The sequence below is a fragment of the Pleurodeles waltl genome, chromosome 11 (genome assembly GCF_031143425.1).
Source record: "Pleurodeles waltl isolate 20211129_DDA chromosome 11, aPleWal1.hap1.20221129, whole genome shotgun sequence".
NCBI lineage: Eukaryota > Metazoa > Chordata > Amphibia > Caudata > Salamandridae > Pleurodeles > Pleurodeles waltl.
The window spans coordinates 69,279,728-69,300,210 of NC_090450.1; the positions used below are offsets into that span (position 1 = coordinate 69,279,728).

Consider the following 20,483-nt stretch of genomic DNA (forward strand, 5'->3'; position numbering starts at 1 on the left):
ATCCATAAATATTTAAGATCCTCGTCCAACAGCGCTATCAAACGGTAGTTACTTGGGGACGCGCCTGACTCTCCTTTAAAAATTGGATGAATAATTGAACCTCTCTAACTGTTTGAATGATCACACAGGCTAATATGACATTGAACTACACTCCAGACGGTTCGCCCATACTGATGTATTTTGCTTGTGGAGGGCTTCAGGGATGCCATTTTTACCAGGGGCACAGTTAGGATGCAAGTACTCAATGATCTTGATAATTGATGCTACGGTGTATTCTAGCGAAAGAAGATAATTTTTTGGCACATAGGTTTTTTCTGGAGGTGGTGCTGATGAGCTTGGTCCAAGACCCCGGCAGCCTCATCTGATTATTTTCTGAGATTGGTAAACAAAGTTACCCGATTGCTAATTTAAAGCCCCATGCAAGGCCTCTGCTCCCATTGTTCTAGTTGTTGGAGAAGAGCTTTTTGTGAGTTGGCAGAAAGGTTCTAGTAATTGGAGTAGAGGGATGATCAAACTGAGTGTAGATTGGTGTCATTTTTTCCACTCACCTCCATTGAACTTTCGGATTTATTGTCTAGTTTCATTAGTTTAAATAAATACAGTTTGGCCCTTGTAGGGCTCCTGATGACGATACCAGTAGCCCAGCTGACTTCATGAAATCATACCTTTGCACATCTAGAAATAAAGTGAGATGCAATAGATACTCGTAGACCTTGATTTCCAGCCCTTGCTGCTCTGCAGGAAGTCTGTTCGGATCCAGCACCATAAGAATAATCAGTATAAAAATATCTCATTACAAATGTGCATTACTACCTCCCATAAATGAATGTGGGTGACCAAATTGCTCTGGAATAAAGTTAATATTGTGCTTGCCTAGAAACACTTTGTAGACCTTACTTTGAAAGAAGGCAATGACCCTGTCCCTTTCTTTGTCTTGAACACAAGGTTCCTTGTTGTATGCTGGGCAAGTCACTATTTCTGGTCTTTCTAAAATGCTATTGGGACCCTAGGGTAAATTGATTTATTTAAGAGTTGCTTTTAAAGCCAATCCGTTCATAATATCTGATTGTTGAAGTCTAGGGCTCATAAGTATGTATTTCCTCCTGCCACACATTGGAAGGTTCTAAGTCTTGCATTTTTCTGTTTGTCAGAGCCTTACTTACGTCAGCACATTTTGCATTTTATATTTTGTGTACCTTGCTACCAAAAATCCTGAACAAGGTGGAAAGTTACTACATTGCAAATATTTACCTTATTAATAAAGCAAGACTAAAATTAAGTTGTCATTGAGTAGAAAATGTAATGGAATATATAGCAGTCGGCATCAGTGCATATCGTTATCTGGATGTATGTTCCCTAATCAATAGACTATGGGGATCCATCTAAAAAAATTTAAGGCTACGTATTTGGCAGTAGGTTTGAGGGGATGGGTGGGAGAGATGTAGGGATTTTAAAAATAGTCTATGACTAAAAGATTTGTATTGGCGCTTTATATGTTGTGTACAAAGTACTATGTCAGAATATGAGAAATTTGAAGGTAAATTTTGGGAAAGTGTTCTACACTTATCCACTTGTTCATCAGCGAAAGCTGTCCAAACTTGGAGCTGCATTTAACTACTAGAGAATAAAAGGCTGTTCTTCCATTAGTGAGATTGTGGCACTTCCTCAGAAAATGACATGTGTTCCCTTGAGGAATCATGTAGAAGTACGGTTGAGCATCAGTTTCTAAGGAAGTTCACCGTTCACTTTTATCATATAATTTTGTTTAACCACTCCCAAATGTGGAATTCATTGATGATTTCCAGTAAAGCGTAACAATAGATCATGCTACCAATGTAGCGATCTAAATAAACCGTGTGCACCTTTTCCAAAGCTGTGCCGAAATGGCCTAGCAAAGTAATGCCAGTTAAGGTTTAACAAAGTGTCCTACCAATAGTGAGATATACTCAAACCAATATTCGGAGACAGCCTTACACATCCAGGACACGTGTTCCCAGTCTCCTACCTCTTTACATCTAGGTCATTTTCTACTAGCAGTTTGAAACATTTTGTTGGGCCTCTCAAGGGTATAATAACCCAGCCATTAAAAAACATAATTCTATGAATGAAAGTTTGCCCCTTTTCAACAGCAAAAACCTGTATTCAAAATATCTTGACAAGGTGTTTCTGTTAATCTCTATCTCTGTACACTCTCGCCATTTCATCCATATATTTACAATGACATGAGAGCTGCCTTGTTGAAGTTCTTTATACCATTATCTCAGGGAGTCGTTCACCTTTTCAAACCTAAATAATTCTCTCACCAACCCAGATGCTTGGTGAACATCACATAAAGGAAGACTGTTAAGATAAGAGGCATATGTCTGTAAAAAAAAACTGAGGGAAACATGGTAAGGAAACATTGCTTGAATTAATTTGTTTCACACTTAATTCTATTTTGGTCTAAAAATATCTCCTAGTCTACAAATGTTACTCTTTTTTCTCACTTCTTAATAGCAGCCAATAAGAGACAGGAAGAAAGATGGGTGCGTCATGCCTGGGATGTCTCAGTGTGGATCAGTATTATTTTAAATTTGTGAAACAATTTTCTTCTGTCAACCCAAATATTACCTCACTCTTTTCGGTGTTTTAAGTTTATTAATGACTTTCACTAAACTGACTAAGACATAGCAATGCAAAATATATGACGTAATAAAATAATCAAATGGGAGCCTTGCTTAGAAAAAAAGAGAAATCTCCACAGCAATTGATGCTAAGTAATAGGCTCTAAAACATGGACACTCAAAGTACGGCCCGTGGGCCTCATGCGGCCCCTCTGACCTTTACATGCGGCCCCTGGGGCAACAGGAGCACTGGGCAGCTGTTTGCTCGACTCTGCATTAACAATACAAATAGTAAATACACACAATCATTTATTTCAAACTTAATTGGTGTTATAGGAAGTAACTCGGGACGCCTGCACTTAACTTTAGAAATGTCTTACACCAGCGCTATGATCCATTGTGCCATATCCCTCCACCTTGCCCCTCCCCTCCCCCCCGTTTCCTCTGCCCCCCCACCCGCCCTCACCCGTGTGGCGATGAGGGCTCCTGTCACCAGTGGCAATAGAACCACATTGCAACTGAACGCTTCGTCCTACGTGGCGGCAACTTTGGAAGTGTTGGGTAGAAATAGCGGACCGGGAAGTGCACACAAGTTCTTAGTAGTTTGTTATATATATTGACCTTAATATGGGAGAGCCAGACGACAGTCTGTAACCAATGACAAATTGCTATCAATGACTTTGTATGCAAGAAAATGTATGGCTTTCTTTTTGAAAAATCAATACAAACATGTTAAAAAAAAACCTTTAGAAATGTCTTCATTTTTAAAGACATCTTGCAGCACAAGTGTAAAACTAAGACAGTCTTTTTAAAATTAAAAACGTGTATTTAGTTAACATGCAGAACCTTTTTGCCTTAGTACATTTTTTTTTTATCAGTGCACTGAGATATATTCCTTTAAAAGTGATAGTTTTCAAACATACATTTGGAAACATACATTTTGAAACATTATTTCCCTTATCCTGAGAACACAACCAATAGTAAATTGAAGAGGCCAGTCACTTGGTATGTGCACTTTATCGGTGGCCTGGGTTCCTATCATACATTAACATTATAGTTTATTAAATCAGACATAGAGGCAGGTTTTGTGCAGCGCACACCATGAATCATGTATTTCGAGGTCATCTTAAATGTAATAATGCAGAAAAAGGAGTGAAGTGAGACTAAACAATTGCCTAGGATCACACAATTTGAAAAAGTGGGTAACCCCGGGATTCATTCCAGGTTTTCTGGTTTTCCATTGTTTATTTCAGCCACTAGATGTATATCATTTGCTTCTCCCTCACCTACCTTGCCACCAATCCCCTGAGCCTCCTCACGTGACCGCCACAGCCCTGGCATCAATGTGGCCCCCAGGCGCATCACAGACCAAACATTTTGGCCCCTAGGAATATGTTTGCGAGTACCCATGCTCTAAAACATGGGAATGCCAGTCCTGCCTCAGTCGTGGGCAGTTGTAATATCATTATGCTGGCCCTAGGAGATTTACTTCCCCAAATAAATGATGCCAAACTGCTCTCTGCTTGTTACAAAATTCTGCCTTCAATTTACTAGGAACATTTATAAAAATAAATAATATTAAAAAATATGAGTGATAAAATCAACATTTTTATTAGTGATATCCTATCAATCAGGGAGATAGGAAGAGATTTCCAAACAGCCAGGCTAGAATTAATTTTTGGTAATAGGGACACATTCTAAGTGGCAGCTATCTAGGACTGAATCATAAGATATTCTTAGTTACCTTTGTGAGTGAGAAATATAAATTAGGCTTTATGCCCGGGGTAGGACTTCTGGTTTAGTATTAAACAAAAGCAATTCGGTCTTGAATTCATTTTTTTTGTAGCCCATCAACCTATTACATCTCTGAATCGCTTGAAATGCAGTCTCAGTCTTATCACTATCAGGAATAGGTACAAGGCTACGTTGTCCGCTTACAATTTTATTTTAGCAGCACCTGGCAGTGGGGGTGAATACCCTTATGCAAACAATATATTGGGCAAAGGGTTCTATGAATAACGGAAATAAAATAGGCAACACATATGCAGATCTGATGAGTTCCTCCTCTACTGAAAAACGCAGTTCCCATACTTTTTGATTATTTATTATAACTTGAGTTGAGGTATTTTCATCCAGTCTGGCTATTGACTTTGTGAGCTGTATCAGCAAATGAAATTTCAGGAATTTTTTTAATAGAAAATCCTAACTCACAAAGTCAAGTGCTTTGGACCCCTGCAGTCCTTTTTAGGACATTTTTGATCGCATCAGTACTAATTGGATTTATTAAAAGTGCGGCATATTCACCGCGTATCTCTGAGCTGTACTTCCTGCAAGAATTGTTGTGCTACTGCCAAGTCCCATGTTTCCATTTCCCCCTTGTATAGAGAATCATAATAATCCAAAAGTAATTGTCCAATATCTACACTATCTCTGTCTATTTTTCCAGTGTGGGGATCTTTAATGGCAGTTATCAAATTTAGATTCGCTTTTAGCTTTTTTTCTCACCCTCTTTGTAGACCTGGCAAATATTGACTCACTATTAGATATTATATCTTTTAAAGCTTTTATCTTTACCTACCATAAACATAAGGTCTGAGTTGATTGCCCTACCAGAGATTTACAATATGTCTCATCTATAGCTTCCTGTAACCTGTCTTGCTTTTCTTTAGCCTTTCTTTTTGGAAAATGGCCCTTTCTGGAGGGTCACCCCCAAACGTGTTGCCTTCCTCCTCCCATTTCTTCTGACCTCGTTTTTGTTGGTGCTAGCACTCTGTGCACTTTACCACTGCTAACCAGTGCTAAAGTGCATGTACTCTGTCCTTAAAACATGGTAAATTGGCTTATACCTAACTGGCATTTTTAATTTACCTATAAATAAGTCCCTAGTAAAATGCACTAAAAATTCCCAGGGCACTGATTGTGTCACCCACTTAAGTAGCCCTTTAACCCTGTCTCAGGTCTGCCATTGTAGAGACTCTGTGTGCAGTTTACACTGCTAAATCGACCTGGCAAAATAACCTTTTGCCAGGCCTAAACCTTCTCTTTTTAATACAAATGGCACCCCTAAGGTAGCCCATAGACAACCCAGAGAGCAGGGTGCAATGTATTTAAAAGGTATGACATGTACTTTTAAGTTTTACATGTAATGGTAGTGAAAAACTCCTTGAGTCATTTTTCACTACTGCAAGGCTGATCTCACCCTTAGGATAGCATTGGGATTACTTTATTACATCTTTTAAGTGTAATTCACAATCTGGAAGAGATATGTTTTTTTAAGTTTTGTGTCTCTGGAATCACAATTTAAAATAACAATTTATGGTAAAGTTGGATTTTAAATTGTAATTCTGAAAATGCCACTATTAGAAAACTTGCATTTTGTTACTTTAGCCATTTAGTGTATGTTGCCCATCTCTGATCACTTGTCTGCGGTGGATGATAGCTGGGCTTTGTGTATCCCTCCTATACTGCCACACACAATGGGAGCTTATGTGTGACCTGATGGGCCTTGATGGATCATTGTGGGCAGGATTGGAGGGAGGAGCTGAACCCAGCCTCACTTACACCTTAATAGGCTGTGTCCTGTCCCTCACACAAAGCTGCATAAACCCCTGTAGTGATTCTGGAGCCAGGGCAGGACCTCTGTGCACTTCAAATGCCTGTCTATGAAGACTCCCTGACTACAAAGGCCCACCTGTGTATAGGCACTAGATGTCTGGCACCACCATTTCACTACACTTCTGGACCCATGGATACCCTGCCAAGAAGGACTACTGTGCTGCTGAAGGACTGCCACTGTGCTGGACTCCTGCTTTGCTGTGCTGACCTGCTGACTGCTATTCCACTGCTGGTGTGAGAAGGACTGGACCTGCTTCTCTCCTGAACATAGAACCCAGAGTGACTCCAAGGGCAAGTTACCTGGCCTCCTGATCTGAAGTCACAAGGTCATAACAGACTTCCAACCACCCTGCTTCTGCACCAGGTCTCCGCCATTTGTGAATCTGCCCTACCAAGTCGGGCAACCCGGAACTTTGGCCTAAAGTACTGTGCCTTCCGTGGTCCTCTTTGGAACCGGCACGAAACAATGCAAAGCCCCGCAAAGCCTTGCTGCACAGCTGCCAGCCTCACTAGACTCAACGCTGAATGGCACAATGCAGTGTGAGGTTCCACAAAGCCTGATTCCTTGTGACCAGATACCCCTGGTTGGCGCATCTTGCTTCTAAGCACTAGTTTACAGTTTAATCTTTAAAAATTAATAACTCAAGGATTTTTGTTGTTTTTAATCTTGTTTTATTTATTAAATGTTGCTCTATTTTTCTAAACTGGTGTGGATTCATTTTGTGTGCTGTTTTACTGTTTGAAGTGTTGCACAATACTTTATCCACCGCTTCTAAGTTAAGCACAAGTGCTCTGTGCCACTGAACCAGAGGGTGAGGATAGGTTAATTTGCCTGACACGTACTCTGACTAGGATGGTGATTTCTGATTGACTAAGGTTCACACCCCAGTCAACCAACACCCAGTTTGTAACATCCCTTCTTTTAAACGCTGAGATTGAAATCATAAACCCCCGAATTGTGGCCTTGAATGCCTCCCAAACTATAGTCCCTTCTGCCGCATTATTATTGATTAAAAAAAAAGTATTCAATCTCTGTTGACAGGGATTGAATTTGAGATTCATGGCCCAGCAATTATTTATCCAGGACCCAACTTTTGGTTACTCTCGAATGAGATAGAGGGAATTGTAATTCAATCACAGAGTATTCTGAAAAGACCCCTGCATGATATTGGGAGGAAATTATAGGAAAAGTTAAGGAATTAAGAATAAATCTATCCACGAAGCCGACCAATACTTTTTAGGTAACAGGAATACACCTTCGCTGTTGGATTTAATTTGCGCCATACATCTTGTGCCCTCTGCTGAACATAAAGATCAGCTCTATTGTTCTCTTGTGTTGCTTTCGGTTTGGATTTAAAAAATCCAACTGTGGTGAAGGGAGATAATTAAAATCTCCACCTAATATTTTTATTCCAGGAAGATTGCATAACTCCCATAATAATGAATGAAGTGGTTTGATATTGTCATGAATGGGGCCATAAAAATAAACAGTATTATATCTCCCAATAAAACTACGATAGGAACTATAGCCAAAAACCCCACGGTCTGTTACTGGAGGGGACTGCTAATCTGCCCCCCCCCTTTTTTTTTTCAAATCACCAAGGTGTCCCTCTATAATAAAAGTTTGTCGATGAGGGAAAAACACTGCTTATCCCAGGGATAATGCAATCTGTTACATTCCTTCCCTCGAATAAAGTGTATTGCTTGTAAAAGAATGATAGAGGGACCATATTGGAGCAAACTCAGAAATACAGCATCCCTCTTGTATCTGTTGTTTAGCCAATTTGCGTTGTGACAAACCATTGTTGAGTCTATTTCACTTCACTACTGTCTTCTAAACATCCCGAAACCCCTTAGGGCTGCTAAAATTAATCCTCAGAGGCCTTGAATCCCATCTCTTACACTTAGACTACTATTTCCATTGGTTGTATCTAACTAATTCTTCCATGCTGTTCCCAGGAAAATGTTCCCCCATTAGGTGATCTTCCCTAATCATCAAACACCACAGTTCACCAACCCTTCCCTGCGCCATCCTGCTAGTAAATATTAAAAACACACGTTTTTTCCTGAAATATTTTTAGGTTTGTTTTCTAAAATATTTTGTCTTGGTTACCCAACAACAATGTTGAAGCAAGAAATCAATGTATAGGTTAAGACATATTGTTACATTATTGGATAAATGCGATAATATGGATAAATTATGTTCTAAAAGTCAGTATTTAATTTCAGGTAACCATAGCCTGTGATGCAGTACTAAATTCAAAATCCCCATATGTAAAACAAGACCCAGATTCCTGGGAGGAAGAACTGCTGGTGTCCAAGTATGCCAACAACCTAGCCCAGCTAGATAACGGGGTGCGGATCCCACCAAGGTAAGGATCAGTGTATTTATTTTATTCACTTCTGTGACTATTTGACAAAAAAATAATTCTACCAGTGAACAAGATCAAAATGGACATGTTCAGATACTATTCCAGGTGTCTAAAACCACATGCTAAATGCTTGATAGTGACTATGTTTTGAAGTACCAGACCAACCAGATACCAGCCTCTGTACATGCTGTGTTGTGTGATGCATTTTGATACCAAGGTATAACTTTAAGTGTTAAGACGTACTACATGAGGATCAAAACCAACATAAATTTGTAACTGAAGAGGTGGAGTTTGCAAGGAGGTTTTTATTTTATGATTATGAATGTCCTGATTCAGTATAGAGCCATATCACTCCAAACCTGAGTAACTGAGTTCTCTGCACTCCCTTGCCAAGGAGCTGGTGGGGATTGAATGTGTTTTATAGACTTTGAGATCGTCACTGCTGCCATTGTATTATTAGCCAGTAGAAAACATTAATGGCGTCCATACTTGATTCTACCTACTAATGAAAATATTTTTTACTATATTTACCTCTGTTGCCACTCTATTAGAACTTTGTGCGCAACCTGACATAGTTTCTGACTTCTTATTTTATACCCCTAGCCACAGCTTTTTCAACCTCACCCCAACAACCATCCATTTGACTTATTCCCGATAGTTTACCATGTGGAAGTACCTTGCAGCATTTCCATTCAGATTATTCTTATTGGATGGTCTCTTGCTAACCAATACCAGTCACGGAGCACATCAGTAACCATCATGGGTACTGAAGACATAGGATATTTTTTATACTGCAAGACCTGATCTTCAATGCTCTTCTACCATTAGAACGCTTCTTCAAAGCCATCCTTATGTGTCCAGGCAGCTGAGGGTCCAGTTGTCAGGGTGAATAGTAAACAATCAGTAATGGTTCAGGCAGGGCACTGCTTACAAGAACCTGAACCGGGGTTGTTATAAAGGGCTTGATTGTAGAACAGAAACCTGGGACAGAAGTTCATCCTCTTGAGCACCTCATATAGGAACCTCCATCTTAGGATGCCAAATGCTTTTCCAAAATCTACTAGGTTAAGTTATTCACGGGCTGGATAACATGTGCACGGGTCAGGGCAAACTGGTTCCTCCTGAGAAGATAGTTTATACTGTGTCCCAGCAGAAAGTCTTTTGGACCTAGGTGAATTAAAGAATGAGTCACCGAAAGTAATCTGAAAGCAAGGACTTTGGCTAGGTTCTTAGCTATCATGTTGATATAAGGTTCTACTATTCTGACATAGTGTTTCAAATCTGAATACGTTTGAGTGGCAATGTTTGTCCCAAGGGCAAAAATGTCTATACACCACATGAACTAATGAAACATGCATTGGCAAAGTTAACAGGCCTGGCGTTCATGTGGTAAAGTATGCAAAACAAAGACATGCACAAATGCTGTTGTGGTGGTAATGGTTTTAGTAACGGGATTGTGATAATAGGGATGGGGTAATGGAAAAGATGGTGATAGTGACGTTAGTTACTGCGATGGTGATGGTGTTGATAGCATTGATGGTGGTGGTGGTGTAAATGGCAGTGGCAGCGAGGATAGTGGTGAAGGTGGTGGCTGTAGTGGCTCACCCTTGAGCCCTTACAAAAAAGGCCAAAATGCTTCTTTCTATACAAGGCATTTATAAAATGAACTTAATTTGTGATGAGTGATTATATTTTCCATATTTAAAACAATCCTTCATGCATTGTGTTAGAAATGGGGTTTCTGGTTGGCTAGGGTATGCACCTCAGCCAGGCAGAACTTACCCACTCTAGTCAGGGCAAGGGAGTTACACGTCCAAGATAACCCCTGCTCACCCCCTTGGTAGCTTGGCACGAGCAGTCAGGCTTAACCCGGAGGCAATGTGTAAAGCGTTTGCACAACACACACACACCTGTGACGCAATATCCCCACCACAAAGGAAACACAACACCAGATTATATGAAAATATACTGTATTGTACACAACGTAATTATCAGACCAACATCACATAATAGTACTATCCTGCTACCTTAGCAGTTGTCAGAACGTTACACATTAGTTACTCTGCAAACTAGCAGTAGTCACACATAACACACAGGTTACTCAGTATTCTGCAACATAAGCAGTAGTCAGAAAACACGTAATCACATTAGAACACTTGTCATAAGAATATCATAAAACGCCCATAGTAGGAACATTAGAAAACCTATGGCAAGTTAGAGAAACATATTAGCAAGTCACGCCCATAAAAGGAACATGTGCACACATATGTAAAAGCATCATAGAACAGGTAGGCAATATATCATAATAGCAAAGTCTGTAGAAAGAACTTTAGATTAGGAACATATTGGTCCATTTAAAAGTACCTGTCTTGATGGGGAGGCACTTCCAGTGCCTAAAACAACTAATGGGGCCCCCGGCGCTCCTCTGCGCAAAAACGGGGGCCTCCCTCAACATGGCAGACCGAGAGGGGCGGCACGCACCCTCTCTGAATTTTTGACGGGCCCCTTCTGGGACCCGTGATCACTGGGGGGCCCCCCGGGCCTCCACCGGCCCTCTCCAAGGGGGGGCCCAAGTCAGGGAAATCCTTTAAAGGGGAGGGGGGCGCCTCGCGCTCCCTCCTGGCAAAGATGTAAAAGATCGTTGCAGGGGTCAGGGGCCACAGCACCCTGCCCCTGGGAACAACTAAACGAGAAGGAGCACAGGGCTGGTGGGCCCAGCTACAGGCCAGCACAAGGGGTGCAGATGGTGGCAGTTCCTCCTAGTGACCAGGCAGGTCACAGGTCAGCACAGCAGCAGCAGTCCATGGCGGTTTCCTGGTGAGTCCATTCATCAGAGTTCTGTGTCCAGTTTCAAGTTCCAAGAATGTTCAAATTGTGGGGAAAATTCCCCTGTACTTATAGTCAGTTCTTACAGGGTTTTACAATGGTAGGGAGAGGAGGTTCCAGCCAGTTACAACTGGTTCTGGGAGTGCCCCCTCTCTCCTTTCAGCACAGGCTCCAAACATCAGTGGGGGGTTAACGACCCTATTGTGTGAGGCCAGGGCACAGCCTTTACAAATGTAGGTGTGCCCCGCCTCTCCCTTCTCTCAGCCCAGGAAGACTATTCAGTATGCAAATGCACCTCAGTGACACCTCCACCCTCCCTGTGTACAGGCTGTCTGAAAAGTATGCACAAAGTCCCAACTGTCACTCTGCCCAGACGTGGATTGGAGTCAAGCTGCAAAACACCAGAATTATAAGCACAGATAAATGCGCACTTTCTAGAAGTGGCATTTCTGTGATAGTAATAAAAAATACACCCACACCAGTAAGCAGTATTTATTATCACCATCACAACCATACCAAACACGCCTACGCTACCCCTCATAAATCAGACAATACCCCTTACACATAAGGCATGGCATTTCTAATGCAATCCTATGAGAAGGCAGCACTCACAGCAGTGAGGCACCAAGTTAGGCTGTTTGTCACTACCAGTACAGGCCATGCAATATGGCACATGTCCTGCCTTTCTACATACATGGCACCCTGCCCATAGGGCTAGCTAGGGCGTACTTTAGGGGTGACTTACATGTAGTAAAAGGGGAGTTCTGGGCCTGGCAAGTAAATTTAGATGCCAGGTCCCTGTGGCAGAAAACTGCGCTCACAGGCCCTGCGCTAGCAGGCCTGAGACAGGTTTGAACGTCTACTTCAGTGGGTGGCGCAAGCAGCGCTGCAGGCCCACTAGTAGTATTTAATTTACAGGCCCTGGGTATAGAGATACCACTGTACAAGGGACTTATAGGTAAATTAAATATGCCAACTAGGTATAAGCCAATCATACCAACTTTAGATGGGAGAGCACCTGCACTTTAGCACTGGTCAGCAGTGATAAAGTGCTCAGAGTCCTAGAGCCAACAGCGAAAGGTCAGAAAAACGAGGAGGAAGGAGGCAAAAAGACTAGGGATGACCCTGCGTATGGCCAAAAGTCCAACACATTGCAATGCAAGCTCTCCATGGAAGGCCGACTTAAACAACTCACAGCCAACAGAGTGAGGTGACAGAGTAATACTGCTCTGGGTGGAGTCAACTCCTACTCTGAATATATTTTAAAGAATTGGAGCACAGTTTCAAACAAAGATCTTGTTGATGGCACTTGGGAGTTTGAAGAATTGGAATATCTTTTGCTTGTGTGATGGGAGGCAGAGGGATGACCACATGTTTGAAATGGGTTCTTCTTTTCCTTGGCTGCACTAATGACCCTGGTGATCAGCTGAAAGGCTGTCTGGCCTCCCTGAACTGCAGTGTTTTAAACCTGACTATACCGACAACAGCATTCTATATTTATATGAACAGCTTTCAGAGTTAAGTTACAACTTTGATGGCATCTGTAACTATAAATATGGTTTCTTTCCAATAAACATTGCATTTAAATTGTATCACGTTGAAACTGTGTTGTCATTATCCGTACTGTGGCTGATTAGTAAGAAACCACAGGAATCAGCTGGGATCCCTAGTAGTGACACCCCGTTTTTACCAGCTGATAAACCTGATGGGTAAGCTATCTCTATTACTCAACCTTGTGAAGATTTTGAACATTTTGTAATGCTAGTTAAAAAAGAACTATGGCGCTGCCTTTGCGACCCCTGGCCTCGGAGGTGTCAAATCAGTGCCAGGAGCACAGCACACCGGCGGGGGCTCCACCCTCTTTGTTTTCACTCAATTATGATTGCACTAATAGTGAATAAAAGCATATTATTCACTATTTGAGTAACAAAAGTGGGGTACAATTAGCTGGAAAATGCTAGTCCATGACACCTGAAGTAAGTACAAATATGCTTTTAAATGTACGTTGTGTGCGTGCTTGTGGGTGAGGGTGTGTTTATGTGAGACAGTGTGTGTGTGTGTGTGAGTGATAGTGGAGGTCAAAGGACGTGTGATGTCACATCCGCTACCCCTGCCATTTTGGTGAATGACGTCCATGGAGTTATACCAAACAAATCTGCCTTTGGATAGATTTCAGGTTTAAATCCAATCTACTTTTGTTACATGTTGAGGGTCTTTGTAGTAGCAGATGGCAAAGTTTTTCGTGGGAGTTAAAATGGGAAGCACTCTTTATTGGAACCCTCTTTCCCTCCATTTCGAGGATATCTACAAAACGTGATATGCCAAAACGAAGCCGGTTTTGCTGTTTCTTTTGAACGTGTTATGCAGATTAATCAAACAGTACACAAAGCAAAAATCACCTTTTTATTGGAAAGTGAAGCATATCTTCACCTCACAGTTGCTACCGCCAACTCTATATATGCAGATGTGCAGCGTGTAATATGCTGTTATTATTGTTTTTAAGTGTGGGGATGGGCTGTAACCTACGGACAGGAAAAGACTTAAGGAAGTCATCATTCCGATACCCCCCATCAACAACAGTAAACAGCATACAACATTTGCTTACCTTCATATGTGGTTTATGTTGTGCTGTTTTGTCTTGTGTGCCAGTAATAAACTAAGATATTTAACCAGAACCAGAATACAATGGGTTATCCACGCAACCGAGCTGCATCCTCCCAGATCAGGTCTCGCTAGTGGTAGAGATATTCTCTATTTTTAAGCATTGTAATATTTTGTGAGAAAGTAAGCAGGTGGCGTAGCGAAACATTGGAGACCTCCCCCCATCTCCCTTGCACGGTACATGGAGGAGGGGGCCTCATTCCGATCTCAGGAGCTGTCAGGCTAGGGTACTGTGCTGAGGTGGCCACCTGGAGCTCACCCCACCCCTCTGCACCACGGGGGCTGCGAGGGCTTGTGTTACACTACTGCAGAAAGTTTTGCTTTCTCAAGTCCGATACCAAATTGTTTAATATGGAATTTGATTTTTATTCTTTACTGACGATGTAGGCTTATTTGTACACTTGCTCCAAATAGCCTGTATTATTGGGCCACATATATTTCCACGAATGTGACATATATATATATATGTAAAATACATACAGATACATGTCACTATTATAAGGGCATTGTGCACTCTAAAACTTGCTGGCAGTCAAATCATCATTAGGCTCACTAGTTGAAGTGTACTGGTTAAATATGGCACTTGACCGTAAGAATTTAAGTCAGTCCCTCAAGCCCTGTTACTGCTTCAGTGCATGTCTTTTTAAAGACTGAAAAATGTTTCAAGGGACGGCTGGAGAATAACTCCAAATGTTTTAAAGGAACATTGTATGCCAGAAGCTCTCAAGCTAATTTCTTTCTGTACATTTGTTTGTGGATTCTTGATCTGACACTCATTTCAAAAGGCTTTTTTTGTGATAGGCTGTAAAAAGACACCTTTAGATCCTCAGGAGAAACATCATCAGGTGAGAAGAAAGATCTTCTATGGGGCCTCCAATGTCAATGTTATTGTGAGCTTTAGGACTAAATGAACTGGATTTGTCCGATAGTTCAAAATTAGTGTAGGTATTACATGTTTAAAGAAAGTGTATGCTTCCAAAATGAGTGTTCAAATTATTTCCTCCTTAATTGTAGTTACCAATTGTTAGACCTGACAGAATTAGGGTGGTCTTCCCCAAACGTTTTGTCTACCACTTGCCTCATATTTTTCTGATTTCTTTTTGTTGGTCTTAGCACTCTGAGCACCTTATCACTGCTGACCAGTGCTAAAGTGGACGTGCTGCTTCCCCTAAACATGGTTTGGTTGGTACAGCCATAGTTGACATATTTAAATAACTCATATGTCCATAGTAAAGTGCACTACACATGCCTAGGACCTGTAAATTTAATGTTACTAGTGGGACTGCAGTACTGCTTGTGATACCCACTCAAATATCCCTTAAACATGTCTCAGGCCTGTTATTGCAGAGCCTGTGTGTGCAATTTCATCTGCCATGTTAGCTTGGCACGTAAAACCTCATGCCAAACCTTAAGCTCCCCTTTAATTACATATGTCACCCCTAAGGTAGGCCCTAGGTCGCCCATAGGGCAGCATTCTATGTAACTAAAAAGTAGGGCATGTTTTTTTAAGGTTTACATGTCACTGAGAGGCCTACCCCTCTCATACGTTGACATTAGGGTTTCCTTAGTACATTTAATAAGCTGTAATTCCTAATAGACAGACGGTAGATCGGTCATGTTTAGTACCTAAGGAATGGTAGTGATAATTTCTCTTTAATGGTAAAGTTGGATTTGTTGTTACTATTTCGGAAATGGCTATTATAGAAAGGTATTTTCCTGGTGCCTGTCTCTGATCACTGGCTGGGCTGGGTGATAGTGTGTATTCCCTCTAGACAGCCACACACACAAAGGAATGTTGAGTTCGACTTGATGGATCTATCTGGGAGGATTGGCAGGAGGAGCTTAATAGGTTGTGCCCTGTCCACACACAAGGCTGCCAACCTTCCACTGAAGTGAGTCTGGAGCCAGGGTAGGAAGAACCTCTCTGCACTTCAAAGACCCTTCTTTGAAGTCACTCCAACTTCAAAGGCACACCAGGGTATAAGTACTGGACCTCTGACCCTACTAACACAGTACATGTCTGGACCTAAAATCACTCTGCCTGGAAGAAGAACTGCTGTGCTTAAGGACTGCCACTCTGGAAGGCTCCTTCCTTGCTTTGTTGCCCTGCTGCCTTCTACTCTCTGACTGGGTAAAGACTAGACCTCCATCAGTAAACCCAGAGTGACACCAAGGGCTAGCTGACTAACCTCCTCATTTGAAGACTCAGAGACAGAAAAGTCCTCCACCCTGCTCCTGTAACTGGCCCATTCGAAGTGGACACAGGTGCTTACCCCAGCAGGACCAACACATCCTCTGCTGCAAGAGTACAATCGACACATCACAGCTGTTGCGTGAACAGGACCGCTGCATTGCACTCTGAACCAGCGCATCATCATAGAAACCGCCGCATCGGAACAACTGTATTGCCACCACTGCTGGGAGATGATCAACGCATCCACTCAACTTTATGGAGGAACCAGACGCATCAGCTTCTGAACCTCTGCATCTTGGAACCAGCACATCATCTTTGGAACCGGCGCATCACCATTGTTGCATGGGGAAAATTGACGCATCATCTCGACTGCCGGATTGACACCTACGCTTCCCTCAGCTGCACCCTGCATCGTTGCTGTTGCAACAAGTATCAAGGTACTTTTGCTCAGTGGTACTTGCGGGGTCACAGTATCCGGCCCGCCCTCCATTGCAGTTGGCCTGAATGTTTGACTTTGTCCCAGTCCAGCACGACCAGATATCCTAAATAGGCACATATTGCTTCTAAGTGCTATTTTTATATTTACTCTTTAAAAATTAATATAATGACTTCTACTTATTTAATTTTTCTCATTCTGGTATTGTTTTATTTATTAAAATAAAAACTATGTTTCTAACTTGGTGTGGAATCATTTTGTTTGGTGTTTTCACTGTTTACTGTTTGATGTGTTGCACAAATCCTTTACACATGGCCTATTAAGTTAAACCTCACTACTTTATTCCAAGCTACCTGAGGGTGAGCACAGGTTAATTTAGGATGTGTTTGTAACTTACACTAACTAGGATTGTGGTTCTTACTTGGACGGGATGCATACCTCTGCCAACCAGTAACCTGCTTTCTAACACCAATAAAGTATTCTCTGTCTCATAATTTACCATGTCCTGTAATTCCTGCAAAGTGTAGTGTTCAGCCAGCAGGAAGCAATGTGGTGGAAATCACACTTATGCAAGTCAAAATATTTTTCAGAAGATTACATTCAAACCAATAAGAGACACTTTCAGGACTTACAATTTTTTGCAGCTGTTTTGTTTTTGCCACACTGTCTATCAAACAGAGCGCTTCTCTGAATGGAGTGGAGTAATGGGTCTTCACGTACATTTTAGAAGCTAGAACACAGGTATCAGATAGGCAAGATGGGAAAAAATAATTTTTATGATTCCTAGATTAAGCTTTTGCTCAGGAGAGGGACATTCATGTGTGTTTTCAGACAGCAATTTGTGATCACTTTTCCCTCAATTTCCCAACCTTCATGTGTATTCCTTGATTTTAGATCCATTCCCAGCTCCCAGAGGAAGTTCCTGATTCTGCCGTCCCTAGAAATTTTCAAGCCGATGTGTGAAATTAGATTGCCCTTTGTTGCCATACCAAAAGTCTAATACATTTGATATATAGACGAGTTTGCTTTTTAACTCTCCCACCAAGGTATACACTGAAACACGCACCCTTTAGTAAGATACTTTATTCACAAAACAAACAAAAAATGAAATCTGTTGCCTCATTGTTAACTATAATTAGCATTATTGTATGGGAAATATGGTATGTATGAAGTTGTATAAAGGATATTGTTTTGGTAGATATTGTATAGTTACTTTATGGGAGGTGAATGCCCTCTTCATCCAATCACAGACGTATTAGCTTTCATTGAAATCCTCATCTTCTAATCATTCCACAGTTTGGAGCTGGCAGGCAGTGTACGAAGTGGTGTTGTAGTTAGAAAAAACGGACTAGAATACTGCAAGAGCAATAACAGGGACTCAGGTTAACAAAAGCATTTCACTCATCTCTTGTTTTTGCTTTACTTAAAAAGATGCCCTAAATGCAATGTAAATTCAACAGATGTGGACCTCATGCTCAGAACCGCGTGCCTTAGAACTGAAGATACGGGCAGCACATGGAGCCCATCAAGGCCAACCAATCTGGGGGTTACTCCTGTTCACATTTAGACGACAACTGGCCTGGTAGTTTGGGCTGTACTGTTTTGATTGGTGCAGGATCAAGTCTGATATGCATGTGACTAGTCTCTGTCTGTAGAGGGATATTGGACAAAACAATGATAGATGGGAATGCAACCAATAAAATTTGATTTTAAAAAACAAAGTTGGGTGAATTTGCTAAAAGTTGGGTGAAGTTTGAAAAGGGTATTTGGAAATTTATAATAGTCAGAAAGGTTTGGGATGAGTCAAAAAAGAGGAATTTGCCAAAGGTTGAAGAGAGTAGATTTTTTTCTAATAAAACTGTAATTAACTTTTACATACATATATTCACCTTATACATACATTTATACATGTGACACTAATGTTTTGTGGCAGACATAAACCCTCTTACACACACACACACCCATATGCACATAGAATCAGCAATATTTACATGGTCTGATATACACATGTATCTTGTGGTGTAATATGAATTTCCCCTTTATATGCATATTTTCAAAACTTATTTGTTTGGTGTGTTCCTTATTTTAAAGGGAGCACTTTTCAGTCACATTTTCAAAGTGAAGTAGGTCATGAGAAGTATTTATCAACTATTCAAATATTTAAGTAAATACCTAATTTTTGTTTCAGTTTTGAGTGATTACTGCTATGAATGTGGTGCTTGTGGTAGAGGTTGTAAGGGTGCACTACACACTTTATGCTTCTTGACCAGCGTGGCCGATACATAATTAAGAAGATATTCAGATCACAGAAAGCATCAGCAATGAGTGTGTGAGACCATGCCGCACTGCGGTGGAGACTGTAGGAGTGTTGTGCAGTAGCAAGGCTTGAGAGGGGTTTGGCCTCTGACCGCTTGAGGTTGGCATAACTGGTGGTGACTGAGAAGTGACCGAGATGTTACCTATAGGTAAATTGTTATCTTTTGCCATGTCAGACTCATTAATGCTCCCAGACCACCACGACCACCACCTTAATATATGTTGAAGTACTTACAACACAGTAGATTCTAAGCAAAGGCCAATTTGTTCTCCTTCAATCATAGGCTTATCTCATCCTTTCTGAATAGGAGGAGTGACAGTGGGAGCATGATGCTTTCCTGGCAATAGGTGTCTTGTAAATGATGTAGCAGGAATGTTAGTGCTACTTTTGATGTAATCATCTATAAGTGACAGACTTTGCATTTTGTTATTTAAAACATTAATAGATTAATTGCAAAGTGGTGCACTGAAAGCCTATATTAATGTGCATTCACTGTAGAATAGAGACACATAGTGGTGTGGTATAGCCCCAAAACTTCATTTATAATCAATTAATTCAATACAATATGTTTCTCTGTCTTATTAATTATTAGTTTGTACTAGAAAAATAATGATTTTCTGAAAAGAAATGTTTTAAATGTTATATCCAAATGTCAAAAATGTAGTTCTGCATTATATCTAATGGAATGTATCAACATAATTATTTTGTTTTTAATCTACTGTAATGTGAACACTGACACAGCATATTAATGATGAATTCATATTTTGAATGGTATGTGTGTCTTGCTTGACATAAATGAATGTGCCATTTTAATTTACTTTACTTAGCCTAAGTGATGCCTGCAAAGCCCTGTTTCCTGTCTGGGTAGACAAATGTTTAGTCATTCTTGCTAACGCATCATTATTTTCAGACTTCGCTCCCATGAAATGGCAGCTTGAAAATAAATGTCCTATTGTTTTACGCATAGTGAACCTAAGAAAGTAACCTTGAGCCAGTACATTGAGGAACTGTGGAAGTGCACTGTATACATTTGTTTCAACCCATACAGATGAGCTAAGATGGATGCTTTTCACATGTTGATAATGGTATTCTTTCCATGTCACATGATGGACTTTGATTGGACAGTTATGCCTTCCAAGTCTTGTGGAGTGACGGCTGACTGAATCGTCTTGCCCTTTGTACTTTAATTTACCATTCCCCTGCTGGGTCAGCAGCATTCTGCTCACCGCTCTTGCCCTGGGAGTCTTCTTCATATCCCACTTAAGCACTCTGCTTGCCCCTCTTGCCACACCTCTCTCTGTTTGGACTCTGAGAAGTACAGACCTCTCTGCCCTCATCCTTTTACAGTGCTTGGCTGAGACTTAGAAATTTTTCCCCTGACCCCGAGAAGAAGACTCTTGACAAAGCTTATCAAATGCTGACCCCTTTCCTTTTTACTTACTTTTTGCCAGCTCTGGTT

General features: G+C 41.1%; 1 protein-coding gene across 2 annotated transcripts in view; it reads left to right on the plus strand.

The window, feature by feature from the left end:
* USP13 (ubiquitin specific peptidase 13) overlaps positions 1-20,483 on the plus strand; it is a 263,270-nt gene that overhangs the window by 99,962 nt on the left and 142,825 nt on the right. For both annotated transcript variants that reach the window (XM_069213085.1, XM_069213086.1), the window contains exon 5: positions 8,448-8,590. In XM_069213085.1, the coding sequence (XP_069069186.1) occupies positions 8,448-8,590 (143 nt within the window). The remainder of the gene's footprint in view (positions 1-8,447; positions 8,591-20,483) is intronic.